Source organism: Quercus robur, chromosome 9 (genome assembly GCF_932294415.1).
Source record: "Quercus robur chromosome 9, dhQueRobu3.1, whole genome shotgun sequence".
In the NCBI taxonomy this organism is placed as follows: domain Eukaryota; kingdom Viridiplantae; phylum Streptophyta; class Magnoliopsida; order Fagales; family Fagaceae; genus Quercus; species Quercus robur.
The window spans coordinates 46,221,819-46,241,763 of NC_065542.1; the positions used below are offsets into that span (position 1 = coordinate 46,221,819).

General features: G+C 34.8%; 1 protein-coding gene across 2 annotated transcripts; it reads left to right on the forward strand.

Moving 5' to 3' along the window:
• The first annotated feature begins 1,585 nt into the window (after window positions 1–1,585).
• On the forward strand, window positions 1,586–18,092 carry LOC126698706 (CLIP-associated protein). Of its 2 annotated transcripts, none has more exons than XM_050396095.1 (20): window positions 1,586–2,331; window positions 2,439–2,501; window positions 4,925–4,993; window positions 5,208–5,373; window positions 6,366–6,527; window positions 9,582–9,679; window positions 10,013–10,087; window positions 10,167–10,235; window positions 10,323–10,408; window positions 10,489–10,606; window positions 11,038–11,136; window positions 12,228–12,582; window positions 12,750–14,521; window positions 14,662–14,763; window positions 15,621–15,725; window positions 15,887–15,961; window positions 16,045–16,113; window positions 16,289–16,357; window positions 16,639–16,740; window positions 17,646–18,092. In XM_050396095.1, the coding sequence occupies exons 1-20, from the start codon at window positions 1,840–1,842 to the stop codon at window positions 17,805–17,807; spliced, it is 4,308 nt and encodes a 1,435-aa protein (XP_050252052.1). In that variant the 5' UTR covers window positions 1,586–1,839; the 3' UTR covers window positions 17,808–18,092. The 2 variants fall into 2 exon arrangements, with proteins under 2 accessions (XP_050252052.1, XP_050252053.1); XM_050396096.1 differs by having other exon boundaries at window positions 6,369–6,527.
• Window positions 18,093–19,945: the final 1,853 nt, after the last annotated feature.

Consider the following 19,945-nt stretch of genomic DNA (forward strand, 5'->3'; position numbering starts at 1 on the left):
AACATTACAAAAATTAATCTTTAACTTTGTTTTTGTTTTTTTTTTTTTTTTTTTAAACTACATTTACATTACAGAGCATTTCACATTTTCACTTCATTCCGCATTTAAAGTTTCCAATAATACCTCATAAATAAACTACTACTACTATTTTTCTAAATAAAATTCCATATTAAAAAATTTTTCCTGACAATAAAGAAGACCCCACCACGTCCAATTTGGAATTCGGAGCCACAAACCCAGGCCTATCACCATCTGGGCCACCACACACGCATCACACCCCGTGTAAATCCGGGCCAACCCACCAGACAATACCATCCTCTTCAAAATTATATAAACAAATAAGTACGTACATTTCTCCTTTAAAATTTGAGGTTATTTTTATTTTCGTCCTTAATATTTTTATTTTTTATTTTTTTTACTCTGGCTATTTATGGTTTATTCTTTTTTTTTTCTTTTATATTGGTTCTATCATCTATTTTTTTTTAGTAAACTGGTTATTCATAATATATTTTTATAAGTGCCACAATGAAAAATTCTTACATTACAATAAATTTTAGATCTAGTATTTGATGAAGTAGTTAAATATTAAGTGCACTCAGAGGGTTAAATTACTAAGAATAATGGATTACAAAGACAAGATAAAAACAAAATCTAGTAGAAAATGTCAAAATATTTATTTTTCCCAAATTGTTGTTTCTTTATTTCATTTTAAGATATCATTGGGAATGGTCCCCATTAAAAAGTCAATAGATCTTTCTAGACTTACCATTTAATTTTTTAAAATTGTGAATATCATTTTTTTTCCCTACTAGAGTTTAAATGAAGGACAAAATTTAATTACAAACTTGGTAGTAGTGTTACATGTCAATTCATAATAGAATATGATGCGTATCTATTATGTGCATTGAACATGTCTATGATTATATTCAATCATTTAAGTGCGAGTCATGTGTAATGCACATGACAATGTTACCTGCCATCTTCTTATTGGAGATTGAAATTATAAACAAAATTGTCGAAATTATAAACAAAACTCGAATATTTTAGCTAATATAAAAGATAATGAATTAAATAATAAGTTTGATTCAAGTTATATCTGGTATAATTTTAAACAATATTACATCACTTAATATTTTTTATTTGGATATTTTGTATACTCTTCAAAGTTGTAACATTTCAAAGTGATCAAAGGTCAACAACCATGCCATTAATTATTATTTAAATTCAAGTTTTATAGTTTAAAATAATACAAAAAAATTTAATTTATAAATCGAACAATAAATAATAGCATTTAATTTAAGATCATATACGTAATTCAACTCTAAGAATTTCAAAATTTGAATTAAGTAATAGTTTGAATCCGCATGCTTAGAATTACAGATGTAACTTTAACAAACCCAAGGCATAAATAATACTCTTTTCCTAAACAATTGAATTTTAATAAACAACCTCAAATTTTGAAATAAATAAAAAAAATTAAAAAGAAAACAAGACAGATAGACAGACACAGTGGTATATTGGGTAAATTATACAGAAACAAGTGTCAAATTGCACAACCACCGCCCCCAACCACATCAGTCTCATCATCTTCTTCCCCGTCAATCTTAGTAAAGCAACACCAACCTTCACTCTCACTCTCACTCTCTCTCTCTCTCCTCTCTCCCTGTCTCTGTCTCTCTTTCTCTCTCCGCTTAATTTAGCGGCTAACTCCTCCACTCTCTCTCTCTCTCTCACTCCCTCACCAACACTCTTGATTTATAAACCACGTCCAGATCTGACTCTAAACACAGCAGATCCAACCAGAACAACCAAAAAAATAAAAAATAAAAACAAAATAAAATGGAGGAAGCATTAGAGCTCGCACGTGCGAAAGACACGAAAGAGAGAATGGCCGGAGTGGAGCGCCTCCACTCGGTTCTAGAAAGTTCTAGAAAAACCCTAACGTCTTCGGAAGTAACCGCTCTAGTCGACTGTTGCTTAGATCTCCTCAAGGACAACAACTTCAGAGTCTCCCAAGGCGCGCTCCAAGCTCTGGACTCCGCCGCCGTGCTCTCCGGCGACCACTTCAAGCTCCACTTCAACACCGCCCTCGTCCCCTCCGTCGTCGAGCGCCTCGGAGACGCCAAGCAGCCCGTCCGCGACGCCGCCCGGCGGTTCCTCCTCACGCTCATGCAGGTCTCTTCTCCGACCATAATTGTCGAGCGAGCGGGGTCTTATGCCTGGAATCACAAGAGTTGGAGAGTGAGAGAAGAGTTCGCTCGGACCGTCACTTCGGCTATCGCGCTTTTCGCCGCTACCGAGCTTCCTCTTCAGCGCGCTATTCTTCCTCCGGTAACTTCATCATTTTGCTGAATAATTGTTCAATTTTCAACGATTTGAAGAGTGTGATTTTGTTTTTTTTTAATTAATTATAGATTTTTTTCTTTTTTCATTTTCAGATTTTGCAGATGTTGTCTGATTCCAATCCTGGTGTTAGAGAAGCCGCTATTCTGTGCATTGAGGTTGGTTTATGTTAAATTGAAGATCAGCTACATCCACTACTTGATTTATTTTATTTTTTAGTATCTCTGTAATTTTAATGTATTTATTTTATTTATAATTTTATAATTTTTTTTAGTATTTTACTTTACTTTAAAGATCAGACAAGTTCAATACTTGATTTATTAAATTTTTTTTTTGATTTTTCAATGCACAAATGAATTTAGGATTGCTATGATTTTTAAAAAGAAAGGATACCTTGATTTTGTTCTGAGACATTTTGCTGACAATTTTTATTATTATTATTATTATTTTTATGTGATGGAAGATTGGATGAAGGAAGTGTGTTAAGGGATTAAGTAATATGGAAGTAGCACTGATTTTGAAGCTTGCTATTAGTGAATGTTGGATTTTGTAGTTTGTCCTTAACCAATAATTTAATTCCGTGAAGAATGAAGATTCGCTATGAGTCTATGAATACCTGATGCGGCTTAAAAGTGTCTCAAGATGATTGGAGGATTATTACCATCTATTTTCAAGCTTTTCATGTCTTTTGTCACCAATTTTCTATGAGGGGATAGGAGATCTACTGAATATGTTGTTGCTATGTGATATAAAATTTTTATTTTTGATTGGTAAATTATGTTTGCGCACTAAGCACTTTAGTTCTTGAATCCGGGGCCGCAGTCTACCTTTTGTGCCATTTGAGGTTTAGCTCATTGGCTGGGATAAAGATCATAAACATGCTCCTGCTACTCCAACTCATATAGGAACTCTCCATCTCCATTTACATCATGTTTATGCTTTACACTTGAAAAAGAGAAGGGCTAAATCTATGTACTCCCCTTCAAAAATTACCGCTTTTTAATTACACCCCTGATTTTAATTTTTTTAATAACACCCCTCGTACTTCAACATTAGTTTTTTTTTTTTTGATAAGTAATATGGATTCATTGATATCAAAATAAGAGAGACCCAAACATTAGTTTAATATAAACATGTATGTGCTATTTTATTATATTATTATTATTTTAGAAAGCATTGTTAGATGCAAGAGAACCCATATAACCATGTATGTGCTATTTTATGTCAATTGAATCCTTAGCCATTACATAGTAGCATTGCTTAAACCATCTTGATCTCAGATTTCGTATTCTTCACCCCTGCTTGGAGAGTGGGATACAATAAGGAGATTGGGTGTGCATGTGGAAAACTAATAGAAGAGCTATTTGGGTTCTTAGAAATTGGTTAGGAACTTAGGATTCTGTCAACCTTTTGTTACCTCTAAATTTTTTAGTTTTCTCGTCCTTGGCGTTTCCCATGACTTTTGTACTCTGATTTTTACAGTATTTGGGAAAAAAAAATATTTTTAGTTAGTTATGTCTAATAGCAATTAGGGGGTCTTACTTGGTCCGTCTCTTGCCTTTTGGGATTTGTATGCTTTTCAAGAATCAGGTGTCCTCCCTCGGGTCCTTAAATTACTGGGATTAGCATTCATTGATAGAAACAAAAGTCACTTCTGTAATGTAAATGTAAAGACAGATATCTTGTTACTTGAGTTGTGTTTGATGGTATGGCATGGATTGTGCTAGTTTAAGAGAATTCTTTGTGTTTGTGTGTGTGTGTGACCTATTGTTCAAATGCCTGTTATCTTCTGTATTGACCAACACCTCCCTGTCCCATTTTGTTGGTCCTTTATTTTATTTAGGATGTCCCAAAATATAGTCATCTTTGAAAAGTCAATAAACACATGAGATTCATGAGGTCTTGGGTTCCAAACTTCTAGTCAGCATCTTAGGGCCACCTCCTCTATACATACTTGGGGGAATAATAAGTGCTTGAAGAGCTCTGTAAACTCACGTTAGAAAAAAAAGTTTAAATTAATGAAGTTAGTTTTGGAAATTTTTATCTTTTTATTTAAAAGACAATGCATTAAATGATGTTTCTCTGAAAAATTGGTTGTTCTAAATAGGACCAGGACGAAGAATTGAGCCATTTATGAACATTGGGACGTGATTTACAATCTTTGGAACTTCTCACTTGATGATTTGCTTATATTTGAAAAAATAGAAACCTTTTTTTTTTTTGATAAAATAAAAAAGAAACCTTCTTAGTTGATTCAATTTAAATGTAGGACTGATTTGTTGCATTAAACAATTGTTATTGATATTTTTGAAGGAGTGATACAAGTTTTTTTGGGATTGATATTTTGATTTGATATGTTGCATTGAAGGATTGGAATTTTGGAATTTTAGGTGTATCAAATGCTATGGTAACCGAAGGGACTATTGCTATGCAACTGGGTGGTCTAGTTATGCTATACTCTTACCTCACATAAGTACTTTTATAGATGTTCTGCTTAATCAGTCATCTGAGTTGCTTGTAGGAGACAAATGAACTTCTAGACAACGAATTGGTCTGATATTTTCTCTTTGTTTATTTATAGGAGATGTATGCACAGGCTGGACCTCAATTCCGTGATGAACTTCAGCGCCATAATCTTCCTTCATCCATGGTGAATATCTAACTGATAACATCCCCGTCTCACTCTCCTATAGTTTTTACATCTTGCAAATGTAGACTACTTTGTCTGCCTAAATTTCAGATATTGTCATAAACAATAAAAGCTTATATATAGACCGGTTGGTGATATTAAAATTTCTACATAAAAGGATGGTATTACTCTTTTTTATTTATTTATTGTTTTTTGATGCAATATATAACTGCAGGTGAAAGATATCAATGCCAGGCTAGAGAGGATAGAACCACAAATTCGCTCTTCAGATGGAGTTACTGGCAATTTTGCTGCAGGAGAGAGTAAACCTGCAAGCCTGAACCCCAAGAAAAGTAGTCCAAAGGCCAAGAGTTCCTCAAGGGAGACATCTCTTTTTGGAGGTCAGGATGCTTTGACCTCAAATTTTATTATTATTCTGATATTTGTTCACATGTGTTTGTTTTTGTTTGAAAAATTATTGGCCAACACTTCAACTTATGTACATACTTTTCCCTGCATTTTTTCTTTTCCAAATCATGGTCTCAAAAGTCCATAATTTTCAAAGTATCATGTCTCAAAGATAGCTAGCTACATCTTTGAAAGTAGCGGTTACATTGTTTTGTTTTATTGAAGATTGTGGAATTCTATGATTTTTTGTGTTCAAAATTATGTAATGCTACTAAGTGTGATTATTTTCAAATTATCTTTGTCTTTTGACTGCATGTGAGATAAATTTAGCCTTGTCTAAAAAGAAAGAAAGAAAAGAGAGAAATTTGGCCTTGGAAGGGTGGGAACTGATATAGTAGCATTGCAAGGTTACTTTGGTTGATTTTGGAGGTTAAATGTAACTGGAATTGTGGCCTTTAGAATAGATTCTATATCATATTCGCAAAAATGTAGTAATACACTCATTGCTTTTCATTAGTTTTTTCTCTTTTTAATAATCTTTTTTTTATGGCACCTATTAGTTGCAAATAGGAGCTCTTTGTTTCAATTTTTATGTTCATGTGCTATGTTGTTGATCAAAGTTGGCAATTCTACCTAAAGCATTTCTCTTCCATGCAGTAGTTAAATATTTCATTACCGTAATGCACTTGGAACATTATAGGCAGAGATTAACTGTTGAATATTGCTATCTTATTTACTATTAATATAATTTTCTGTGGAAATGTATTTTTTGTTTTGTTCTTTTCTTGCTATATATGACATTTTGAATTACATGTGAAGCACATGGGTTTTGCTGGAAAAATTGTTGTTGCTGTCAGCACTACATGTGCTAAGTCTAATGTTCATGTTATGAGTGCATTTTTTATTTATTTATAAATATTGGCATTTTAGTCTTTTCACTCTGTAGATTTGGTGGCATTTGATAGTGGGTGCAATTTCTTTACAGCAGAAGGAGATATTACTGAGAAACCTGTAGACCCTATTAAAGTATACTCAGAGAAGGAGCTAATACGGGAAATTGAGAAGATTGCTTCTACCCTTGTACCAGAAAAAGATTGGTCTGTCCGAATTACTGCGATGCAGAGAGTTGAAGCCCTTGTTTTTGGAGGTTGGTTTTTGCTCCTGTCTCTCTCTCTACTTGTGCATCTTTGCTCGTGCCTGTTTCTGCATGTGTTTGAAGATTATGGTTTTAAAGTGAATACTTTGAAATTAAGATATGAATTTATTTACTTTTGCTGTTTTCGTAAAAGAGAATCTTGCCTTTGCTAGTGAAAATAAGAAATTATCCAAAGAGCTGGCTAAATGTGGACAAGTACAATAGATGGGTTTGCCTGTAAAATACTGTTTAATGAAAGAGATGATGTGTTAATAAATACTGGTGTCAAGAGTACACATGTTTTCTACTACTTTGGTCATGAAGTTCAACGTAACTCCTCGATTGTGTGATGACATTGATGAGGTTCCAGTTTTGGTTGATTTAGTGATCATGGAACACGAGGCATTATTAATTATAGAATATGTGTAGCTCTCTATACATAGCTTGTTGTATATTCTTATTCATAAACAACTAGAGATGGGGTGTAAGCGTCTGTGCCTGTTTTATTAGGTCTTTTTAGGGTGTTATATCTTGCTTACTCTTTTATTGCTTAATATTTTTATGCATGTTTGTTATTTTGGTTGGTGATTGCAAACTAGTGAGGCTGTAGGAGGTTTTGGCTGAATTCATCTTTCCATTGTGCTATCAATCCTCCTCTCTCTCTCTCTTCCCCCCCCCCCCCCCTTTCTTTTTTTTCTTATCCTCCTCTTCTTGCATTTTTTTTTTTTGAGATATGGGGCTTCTACCGGTCATTGTGTCTTTCACTCCCATGAGTATATAATATAATTGTAATGTTATATGTATGCAAGTTTAAATTATGCACGTATATGTAAATCAGGTGATTATTTTGGTGCCATTGTCGTCTATGCCCTAGTTTACCTCTCCCTGCTTCTCACCTTTTATAATTTAACTCTGGTTTGAATAGTTTTTGCTAATTTGTAAGGATTGTACTTGAAAAGGTGAATTATTTCCATCTAAGGGCACCTTTCAATGGAAAGTGTTTCAGATAATTATTTCTTCTCTTAATTGTCAAATGGATGAAACCAGACCGGAGTTTATGACATTCATTGTGTAACTCCAAATCTTTTGATTATTATTTATACCCCTTTCTTCCATGCTTCAGTTTGATCATTCAATTTGATTTGTAGCATACTTGTGACGGACCAGATGCTTTGAGACTGGAATAGGCATAATCTTATACATTCTTCTGTCAGTATTGATCTTAGAAGACAATGATTCACTATTAATTAATGCTTTTCTAGATTAACTTATGAAAAAAAATCTACTATTGAACATTAAAATTTGGAGTGTGTGATCACTAATAGAATCTATTATAAAAAGGTCAATTATTTTTAACTTAAGGTTCAGGATCTCACTTTGCCAATAGCCTTGAATGCTTGAAGCTCAATTGGAACTATAAAATTATCAAAACAAAAAAAAGGGATCTCACTTTAACTAAAATTAAGATTTAACACTGAATTAAATATGCTTGAGTTGAGTTATATTAGTTTCATATAAAAAAATTACTTGCATTAAGTGCATTCCAATTCTTTCAATTGACAAAGTCTCTTGTTCTTGAATAAGAGATCTAGGGTTTAAATCCTGCCTACACTGAAAAGTAATTGGTGTCTTAGCTAATGATAAAGAGCAATCATGGAGTGGACTCATAGGTTGAAATTCTATTATACTTCTCCAAAAAAAAAAAAAAAAAAAAACTTACATTAAATGAGCACGCCTTTTGTGAAGTAGAGATCATCGATCTAGTTGGATGGGACATCCTCCCACATGAATTCTGACTCTTTAAATGTTGATAACCTGATATTGAATGTTCTAATAGGATAAAACCCACCCCAAATACTTATCTATTGACATTTTTGGGGTGCCTGCTTACGTTTATCAATTGAACAAGAATGCTGGAAGGTAAGGTTATGTTTGGTAACGGTTTTTGTTTTCTATTTTCAAAAACTTGTTTTAGGGAATATAATGAAAAAAACAATTTTCTTGTATTTTTGAAATAAAAAACATGTTTGGTTAGTTGAAATTAAAAAGATAGTTTTTTGAAAAAAAAATAGAAAATACCAAAATATGTTGTTACTAGGATTTGAACTCTAATACATGTCTAGTGATTCCCTCCTTTCTTTTCTTTGCTCCCTTTCTCTTTTGTAATTTTTCTATTGTTTGGTTTTCTTTTTTGTTTTTCTTTGTTTTCCTTTTCTTGTATTTTCTAGGTTTGCTCTATGTTCTTCATGCATAGAGAAGCCTTTTGTATATATATCATTCTTACTTATCAGAAAAAAAAAAAAAAACAGCCTTTTGTATGTTTTCAGTTTCCTTCACAAATTGAGTTTTGAGAACAATTATTGTTTTCTGTCCATTTTGAGTTGCCAAACAAGTTTTTTAGTTTCAAAAATAGAAAATTGTTTTTGGAAACAGAAAATAAGGGGAAAAAACAGTTACCAAACATACCCTAATATTCCTGTCCTTGCCATTGCCCTTGGTGAGATGAATTAGTAAATTAACCCTACTATTTTTCTGCTTCTTACATGTGGGAAGGTGGTGACAGGTTAAACAACACTTGAATTTACATTACTCATGTCATTAATTTGGTTGCAATTTGGTGTCCACATATTGACAATCAGTGAGGGGCTCATTTTGGGGTTCCATTAGGTTAAGATCACTCTCTCTTGTCTACCTATGCATTCCCTTTGATCTTGTTTTTCCCCCTCCTTAATTCCTCTTTGATGCATCATTTTCCTTTTTTGTTTTCGCTCATATGACTAGTTGTGCATTTTACTTAAAGTAAAGGTAGTTGGCTTGAGATCAATTCATCTTTTTCCAACTGTAACTCAGGTAACATTTAAAAAAAAAATTGTAATACTGTGAAAAAAAAGTAACCTCTTTTATATCTACTTTTTGATTTTTCTTTTCCCCTTTTGTCACACTTAAGTTATTTCAGAGCTTGTGTTCTCAATCAATTGGTTGGTGTAGCTTGGATATGAGTTTTGTCAAACTATTTTTTCCAAATTTACATCAAGGCATATTTATTATGGTCATTTTTTCTATCAGGTGCTACTGACTATCCATGTTTCCGGGGACTCTTAAAGCAGCTTGTTGGCCCTCTAAGCAATCAATTATCTGATCGGAGATCTAGCATAGTGAAGCAGGTGTGCTTGCATTTTGTTGTGTTTCCAGCTTCCAGTTGTAGTTCCTTTGTGTAATTCAAATCACAGTAGGGAAAAAAATTATAGTGTAGATGTAAATATGCATTAAGAAGGGAAAGTCTTTGCTAATCCCTGGCTGTAGTCTTGGTGATGTTTTGGAAGGAAGAATCTAGGAATATGGTGATATTTGGGTACAATGAAAATGTGTCTCTAATAAATTACACTGCTGCAACCCCAAACATTTATCTGTTTTTTCCTTCCCTCTTGAAATTCTCGTAGTTGTATGTAGCTTTTGATCTTTTTTCCCCTCCCTCTTGTTTGGTTCATTCTTTCTAGGCATGCCATCTATTATGCTTTTTGTCAAAGGAACTGTTGGGAGATTTTGAGGGATGTGCTGAAATGTTCATTCCGGTAAGTTTAACCTTTTCTTATTGACCATAGAAATCTTTAAATTTTGAAATATATAATGATTTTATTATATGATAATCAGGTCCTTTTCAAGCTAGTTGTGATCACTGTACTTGTAATTGCAGAGTCTGCAGATAACTGCATTAAAACGGTAATTCTAACCTTTGTTTTCTTTTTCATTTTTTCCCCCTTCACTCTCTATATGTGCTTCCCTTGCCTTATCCTTTTTGCATTCTAGATGTTGCGTAACTGCAAAGTAGCCCGTGTGCTCCCTCGAATAGCAGATTGTGCAAAAAATGATCGTAACGCAGTACTTCGTGCAAGGTATGACTATCAATTCTTTTATAGTATATAGCAGTGTGTATCATTGTTTCACTCACTATTTATATTCTATTGTACTTAAGGTGTTGTGAATATGCACTGTTGATATTGGAACATTGGCCTGATGCACCTGAAATACAGCGATCGGCAGATCTATATGAAGATCTTTTAAGGTGCTGTGTTGCAGATGCAATGAGTGAGGTAATTATATTTGGAATTCTTCTAATTTTTTGTGATTGGACTTAAAAATGCATTTTACACTGTTGTTGCATGATAGGTTATACTTGTGCTTGTGAACTAACATGCATGACATTAGAACTGGCCATGCATAAGCTGACAGGTTGTGCTTTTATAGCTGTTGTTTTTCTAGTTTTCTACTTTGAGTTTCTAATCATCATTCATTTTAAGTTATTTTGATCCTCCAATTTGAGGTTTTAATCTGTTTGTTTTCATTGAAGGGCCTCTCTCTCTCTTCAATATTTTTCTTTTAAAAGAAGGGGAATTTGGGATGAAGAACTCTTCATCATCACCATTATCATCTCTCTCCTTTATTGAGTTCAATAAATAATATGCTTCTCAGACTAAGTACTGGTATCTGTGATAAGAAAATGCTAATTTGTTCAACTTGACAGGTGCGATCAACTGCAAGAATGTGCTACAGAATGTTTGCAAAAACTTGGCCAGATCGTTCTCGCCGCTTATTTTCATCCTTTGATCCTGTTATTCAAAGGGTACATGTTTCTTTTCCTCTTGATGTTTCATTTTATTTTTGATGATTAATATATTTATAGAAAGCGGGAAAAGGGGTTCAACCCTGGTACATGGGAAGTATACAATGGAAGATCCAAAAGTAAAAGAAAAAAAAAAAAAGAATTATCTATCCAGAAACTCTATAAAGTTTGAAGTAGAGAAAGAAATAGAAGCTGAAGCCAACTCATAGGGCCTTCAAAAATATAAAAACTTTAGCTTCATCAAAGCTAACTCCTTTCCCTCAAAATAAATATTGTTCCTTTCTTTCCATATGCACCTCATTAAGTATAATGGAATAGCTTTCATTATTTTGGTACTAGTCCTCTTGCCGAAGTCCTTTACTAGTTTTCAACAAAATAGTAAATCCATCATGGAGCTAGGCATTACCCAACTAAAGTCAAACGAACAAAAGAGTAATGGCCACATTTCTTGAGCAGTATCATAATGGAGGAAGAGATGTATAACTGACTCCTTATGGCTCTTACGGATAACATTGATCTATAATAGTTATCCCCCTTTTCCTGAGATTATCTGTTTTCAAAATTTTCCTTAATGCAGCACACCAAGAGAAGAAAGCCACCCTCGGGGATACAAAAACTTTCCATATTCTTTGCCTTGGAAATTGTTTTCCCCCTTATATAATGCCCTTAAGTAGCTCTTCACTTGCAATCCATTGCCTTTTCAGAGGGGTCCAAACCATCTTATCTTCCTCCTCCCACCCTAGCTTGCTAGCATAGAACTCATCCAGAAAATGCTTAATTGATTCTAGTTCCCAAAGTATTTATCAAAAATGGTTCTAGTTCCCAATCATGAGTCGCTTTGAAGAATACTAGGGTCCCATGAGGTTATCCATTGCACTAAATCTACCACTCTGGCACCTGTCTCTGGCTATTAGGAATAGCTCAGGATCCTTTTCCTTAAGCATAGTATCACCATTCTGAATATTATGCTGAAAGCAAATTCTGGATCCATTCCCCACATCAAATCTCACAAATTTAAAGAAGCCATCCCAAGATGTTTGTTTCATTTCATTGCTCAAAATCATTGTTGGAGTTAATCCTTTTTTCCACAGATAATAAATGAAGAGGATGGGGGCATACACAGGCGACATGCTTCCCCTTCCGTCCGTGATAGAGGTGCACTGACATCATTTACCTCTCAATCATCTGCTCCCTCAAATCTAGCAGGATATGGAACTTCTGCTATTGTTGCAATGGACAGAAGTTCAAATTTACAGTCAGGGACATCTCTTTCTGTTGGACTGCTGTCACAAACAAAGTCACTTAGTAAAGGTACTGAACGCAGTCTTGAAAGCGTCTTGCACGCGAGTAAACAGAAGGTCAGTGCAATAGAAAGCATGCTTAGAGGTTTGGATTTGTCAGAGAAGCATAATTCTTCAACGCTTCGATCATCTAGTTTGGATCTAGGTACCAACTGACTTTGCCTATTAATTATTTTTCCTTCACTGCAAACAATCATTGTCGAGTTTCAGAGCATGAAATCGTTCAGTGATGCTGTGATGAATGCCTTTGAAATAGTTACATTTTGAACAACCTGTGAATGGTAAATTTTTCTCTTATTGCCCCTAGTGCAGGAGTTGACCCTCCATCGTCTCGTGATCCACCGTTCCCTCCTGCTGTCCCAGCTTCTAATCATCTTACAAACTCTTTAATGGCAGAATCAACTGCTTCAAGTAACACTAAAGGTAGCAACAGAAATGGTGGCTTAGTTTTGTCTGACATCATCACTCAGATTCAAGCTTCCAAAGATTCTGGGAAATATTCATATCGGGGTAATGTGGCAACTGAGCCTTTGCCAGCATTTTCATCATACCCAGCTAAGAGGTCTTCTGAAGAGAATAATGACATAAGGGAGGCCAGGCGATTTGTGAACCCCAACATTGATAGGCAGTATGTGGATACACCTTACAAAGATGGGAACTTTAGGGAATCACAGAACAGTTATATTCCCAATTTTCAGAGGCCGCTTTTGAGAAAGCATGTTTCTGGACGGATGTCTGCAGGCAGGAGAAAGAGTTTCGATGACAGCCAGCTGTCACTTGGGGAGATGTCAAATTATGCAGATGGTCCAGCATCTCTAAATGATGCTCTGAGTGAGGGACTCAGTACAAATTCTGACTGGTCTGCTAGGGTTGCTGCTTTCAATTATCTTCGTTCTCTGCTGCAACAAGGCCCTAAAGGTATTCAGGAAGTAAACCAGAGTTTTGAGAAGGTAATGAAGTTATTTTTCCAGCACTTGGATGATCCCCACCATAAAGTTGCACAGGCTGCTCTCTCAACACTTGCAGATATTATTCCATCTTGCCGAAAGCCATTTGAGAGTTACATAGAAAGAATATTACCCCATGTTTTCTCACGTTTAATTGATCCAAAGGAATTAGTTAGGCAAGCATGCGCTACAACCTTGGAAATTGTAAGCAAAACTTACAGTACAGATTCTCTTTTACCTGCTTTGCTCCGTTCACTAGATGAGCAGCGATCACCAAAGGCCAAATTAGCAGTTATTGAGTTCGCTATCAGTTCCTTTAACAAGCATGCAATGAGTTCCGAAGGCTATGGTAATAGTGGTATTCTTAAGTTATGGCTTGCTAAGTTGACTCCTTTGGTCCACGATAAAAATACCAAGCTTAAGGAAGCAGCTATTACGTGCATTATATCTGTTTACTCCCATTTTGATTCAACAGCTGTTCTGAATTTTATTCTTAGTTTATCGGTTGAAGAACAGAATTCCCTGAGACGAGCCCTTAAACAGCACACTCCTCGCATTGAAGTGGACCTAATGAACTTTTTGCAGAACAAGAAAGAGCGGCAGCGATCTAAGTCCTCTTATGATCCATTAGATATTGTTGGAACATCTTCTGAAGAAGGATATATTAGTGCATCAAAGAAGAGTCATTTCTATGGAAGGTATTCGGCTGGTTCTATTGACAATGATGGTGGGAGGAAGTGGAGTTCTACTCAAGAATCAACGCTGATCTCTGGAAATGTTGGCCAAACAGTTTCTGATGTAGCTCAGGAGAACTTGTATCAGAATTTTGATACTGGTTCTAACACTGAGGGTCTTAATTCCAAAACCAAGGATTTGCCTTACACGGTCAATCCTACAGGTCAGAATTTGGGCTCCTGGTCCACCCAGCTAGAAAATGTTGACAATAGCGTGAACTTGGAAGGTTTATCTTCTCCTCGCCTGGACATTAATGGTCTGATGAGCTCGGATCAATTGGGGGTCTTGGGCCATGTTGATGAAGCTCCAACTGAGTTGGACCTTAGCCATTATAAACCAAAAGCTGTAAATATTAATGCTATGCCGGACACAGGACCCAGCATTCCTCAAATTCTTCATCTAGTGAGTTCTGTGATATCTGAAGCTTAAATTAGTTTTTTTCTCAAATTTATGTTGAAAGATTTACTTTATACACCTTTAATGTTGAGGACATAACTTCTAAGATAATTACACAAAGAGGGTTTACCTTTGTTTTTCTTTAGATATGCAATGGGAATAATGACAGCCCTGCTTCAAGTAAGCGTGGTGCACTTCAGCAGTTAATCGAAGCTTCCACGGCTAATGATCACTCTATTTGGACTAAGGTATGTTCAGTTTCCATATTTACTAGCAACCATGGTGCACTTCAGCTGTTAATAAAGGCAAATGTATGTACCCACTTGTTACTAGAATGAAAATGCTAGATTTTCTTGTGATGTGGAAGTAAATCATATGTGACCTTCTGATCTGTGTTGAGTTAATCCACTTTCTTGATCTAATAAATTGTTTGGAATCCCTAGGAGTATTTGAAGGTTTGAAATTAGTTTAATTGCAGTAGGCACTTATGTATACAACAAATTAACATTTCAGCTCTCTTATTCTGTGTTGGAATGATTATGGTGTTCTGTTCGGTATCACTGCCCTGATAAAACCTGGTTTATTGGTCACAATTGAGCAACCAAGTTCATTAAGCATCCTTTGTTGAGTACTGTGTTCTTCAGAAATCATCTTACAAGGGCAGTGAATTCAATGATTTTAGCAGTGAACAAGTGGAAAATTATAGAATAAGGATTATTCTATTATTACAATCTAGATACACTATTATGGAATATTTGTTGGAGTCTACTTGTTATCTGTTAATTAGAGAAATAAATAATGTGTCAACTGTCAAGTGCTTTCCGACTCTGGCACACAACCAAGCACGTGGCATTATTACTTGACTCTGTTCTGTATTTGTTTTATTTTTAAGAAAATGATATAAATTATTAATTAAAATTTGATCTGTTGCTGCTGTGTTTTCCTTTATCTAAGCAGTAAATTTTGAATAGTTGAGGAGTTGGTTGTAAGTTTATAAATGAATCCCTTCAAAACATTTTCAGTAAATGTGTATGTTAATGAAATCTACTTTAAAACATTTCTGTCTACATGTGTATGCTAATGGGGTTTCATGGTATATTTGCAGTACTTCAATCAAATATTGACCGTTGTACTTGAGGTGTTGGATGATTCTGATTCCTTAATTCGGGACCTTGCGCTTTCATTGATTAATGAAATGCTCAAAAACCAGGTTTTTTTTTGATACACTTTTGTATATCATCCCGTATATATATATATATATATGTATATTTTTTTTTTTTTCGCTGAGGGGCATTTCATGCTTAACAACTATCTTCATTTTTCTCCACCCCCTTCTCCTCTCCTTTCCTCTCTGTGGTTTCATGTTTCCAGAAAGATGCAATGGAAGATTCTGTTGAGATAGTAATTGAGAAGCTGCTTCATGTTACGAAGGATATTGATTCCAAGGTAATTTATTCTGTTGAAATATCTTAGTTGCTGTCTACTTGCTTTCCCCTTCCATATCTTATTTTATTTTACTTCGTATTTAGGTTTCAAATGAGGCAGAGCACTGCTTGACTATTGTTTTGTCTCAGTATGATCCTTTCAGATGTTTAAGTGTATGTTCCGAAATACTCTCTCTCTCTCTCTCTCTCGCTCTCTCTCTCCAGGAATATCTCCTTCCCTTACCATCTCCACCACACCTCAAAAAATCATATACAGAGAGTGTTTGCTTTGTTCACCCTGTGCTTTATCAAAATATAACAAAGATGCTCTCAATTAATGATACTGCAGGTTATCGTCCCTTTATTGGTTACTGAAGATGAGAAAACTCTTGTTACTTGCATAAACTGTTTGACCAAGGTACCTTCCTTGAACAGCCATTCATTTGAGGTGTAACAACTATCAATATCATGCATCTAGTCTCTCAGTAGGAGGTTACTTCTTATTGTAGCATCATGGATATTTTTTTAAGCATATTGAACTCTTATGTTTAAATGAGGAATCTGGATGACCTATCTTCTGAAGCATCCTAAACTCTGTTTATAATTAAACAATCAAGTTACCTATTTTATGCAGCACGTTTATCTTTCAATTCTCATGCTATTTTTATCTACACTAATTTTTAAGCCAATGTTTATCAGCTTGTGGGCCGGCTCTCGCAGGAGGAACTGATGGCTCAGTTACCCTCCTTTTTACCTGCTCTTTTTGAAGCATTTGGAAATCAGAGTGCAGATGTTCGTAAGGTACTAATTTTTTAACCCGCACTTAATAATGTGTTTCTGAGCACTAAAACAGTTTTTTGTTAATGGTAGAAGTGGAGAGAACAGATGCAGTTAAAAATTTTAATAACTTATCTTTGGTATTTAATTACTCAGGCCTGATAATCATCCCCATTAACTAGAATGAGAAATGAAGTGTTGATGTACAACATTTATATTACAGTGTACAGCTAATCACTGCATGACCTCAGTTGGCCATATTATTTTTTTTTTCTATACTTGCTGCACTCCTTTACATTACCTAGTAAGAGTAAAAGCTATAAACTTCACATCCTCTTCTCATCAATTCTTTTTTCTAACCAGATTGCCACACTAGCCAATTTCTTTACGGAAATTTAAACAACAGAGTTTTTTATTTTATAAAAACAGTTTTATTATTTGACAGGTGATTTGAGATCAAAGTAATGGATTAAAAGATCTGTTTTGTCCTTGTCTCAGCCTCTCACTAGATTATTCTTAAAACATTGTTTTCATAATAGTTTGTTTGTACAGGTTTTTGTTGTTGTTGTTGTTTTTGGGTGAAATATTGCTGTTGAGAAGTATTAACTTGGTGCAGAAATGAGAAAATAACTTGGATCCTAGTAGACACGTTTCTGTTGTTCCCCCCTAATAACATAATAGATGTGATGACAAATTAGATAAAAAAGGGAAGGAATAAGAAGCTTGCACGCTTTCCCCCTTTCCTGCCCCTTTTTTGTGGAATATAACTGATAGGAATGAATGATACGATACGACACTATGTTTCCAGATTACTATTAGACCAGAATATGTGCTCAGCATGTTTATATGGATGTAATTCTATACCCATCTTGTCTAATCTGTTCTATTTCTAATTTTGTGTTACTGTATGTCAATTTTGGGATGTACAGACTGTTGTTTTCTGTCTAGTGGATATTTATATCATGCTTGGAAAATCATTCTTGCCTTACTTGGAGGGGCTTAACAGCACACAATTGCGGTTGGTTACGATTTATGCTAATCGAATCTCACAGGCTCGGACAGGCACTGCAGTAGATGCTAATCATGATTAGCCAGTTGATTCAGAAGGATGTTGGTATGGGGTGTTGGCTTATTCATTGTTGTGTATTTTGTATATTGTGTGAATGCATTGCAGAGGCAGGTTTTCATCTCTCCCCCACTTCGCTTAATTTTTAATATATATTTTTATCTACCATTTTTCCCCCGGTTTGGTTGGTTTGTGGAAGTAGAGTGTTTTTGGTGGAAGCAAATATTGAATTGTACTATTGTGTCAATATTGTAATCTACGTTTTTAGAACATTATCATTTATATGGAAGGTTTTGGAAATTTTTTTTTCCTTCTTTATTGCAAAAGTTGAACACATTCACATTTTGTATTGTTTGATGGCATTCACGTCACGCCCATGCATACCTGCACACACAAGGAAATGAAAATGATACACTAATCTCACAAGGTGGCTGGTGAAATGCCTTGCAGAAATACTCAACGATACATCATGCAGGGGGAAAAAAAAAAAAAAAACTCAAATCCCGAATTTTGTTATGGTTCTTATATAATTTTATGAGAGAAAAAAAATTCAAGCCTTATTAATTTTAAAATGTAAAACAAACACACGATCCCTAAGCCTTTAAAAATACTGAAAAACGCTCTTTCCATAAATAGGAGAGGTATCCCAAGTTCCCAGCTGAAAGAGGACTAAAATTTCTTCCTATGGTAGTATAAAAGCTCTAGTACATGGTTAATGAACCAAACATTGAAACCCATGAATTTGCTCACATAAATCCTCTATGAAACCATAGAATTTACTCACCCGCACAAAATTCGAGCGACTTTTTCAACTAATAAAGGAAAATGTTAGCGACATCTACGCTTACACTACAAGGTTAAGTTACAGCTTACACTACAAGGTTAAGTTATATTTGGACTTCTCTTACACTACAAGGTTTAAGTTATGTTTATATTTGGATTCCTCGTAATTAATTATAAATCCAAGATTTACTTAGTAAACACCTAATGTGGAACTTAGCACTTCTCATAATCTATATTTATATATATCTAAATGCTGAAGTGTAGTATTTATTGTTGTTATGCTCTCATTGAATCACATTAGCAGCCATGTCATTACAATTCTTTTTCCTGATTTTTTCCTATAATTTTAAAATACTATTAATTCTAGCCCTATCTCCACCATAAAGCCCAATCTTTATAGCTTTAATTATATATATGCATCTCATGTTAATGCTGTCCACCATAAAGCTCAATCTATATGTATGTATTACATAATATTGTCCACCATAAACTTAATCTATATGCATGTATATTATGTCAATGCTGCCAACGGGGGGCTTGGCTAAGGGGGTAAGGCTCGGGTGTTTCGTGCACCACACCTAGGTTCGAGTCCCGCTGCTCACAGGAGTCCGTTGGTGAGCATCCTTAGTGGGGTTAAAATCCCGCACAGGCAGCAATCATAAATTCGGTTTGCCTGGCGCCCTGCCCGGGGGTGTAATATAACCATAAATCCCCCCATTTTTTCATTTACTAAAAAAAAAAAAAAAAATATTATGTCAATGCTATCCACCATAAAGCCCAAACCCCTTACTCTTTATGCCAACCATTTTTGTCTCCCCTCCTTTTGCTTTACTTGTGTTTCACGGTTTCAAAACTTCATCCCTTCAGCTTGCTAACACCAACCTCTGTCTTTCTCTCTCTTCCTCTCCTCATTTAAGGGAATCACTCCATACCTCCTCTCTTTCCCCTCCTTTTGCTCTTCCTATTTTTCATGGTTTCAAAGAATCAAAAAACAATATATTTGATGATTCACTTCAAGTATCCACATCAGAAATTACACTTTAAAATTTGAACACAATAGTAGGTGCTTATTAAATATTTCAATAACATCACATCAGTAATGTTGCCATTCCTTAGAGAAACAATGGTGCTTACTTTATTGCTATGCAATCTTTCTGATTTTAATTCACTCAGACTCCAAACACTTTCTTTTAAAACACATGCCATACCTTCTTGCTTATTTATTTACTTATTTAAATGTTAAATTTTGTATAATGGGTTTTATTTATTTTGATCGTTATGATATTTGCTGCTGAACATCTTTGCAGTTTTTGCAGTCACAATTTTTTATTCCTCTTCATACCCCCATGAAGTTTGTGAGTTTTTTCTGCATAATTAACA

Excerpts from the sequence above, each read along its gene's own strand:
- LOC126698706 (XM_050396095.1), top strand. The coding sequence starts at position 1,840 with ATGGAGGAAGCATTAGAGCTCGCACGTGCGAAAGACACGAAAGAGAGA. Across the intron at positions 2,332-2,438 it reads AGCGCGCTATTCTTCCTCCG|ATTTTGCAGATGTTGTCTGA; the intron begins GTAACTTCATCA and ends TTTCATTTTCAG. Across the intron at positions 14,764-15,620 it reads ATCACTCTATTTGGACTAAG|TACTTCAATCAAATATTGAC; the intron begins GTATGTTCAGTT and ends GTATATTTGCAG.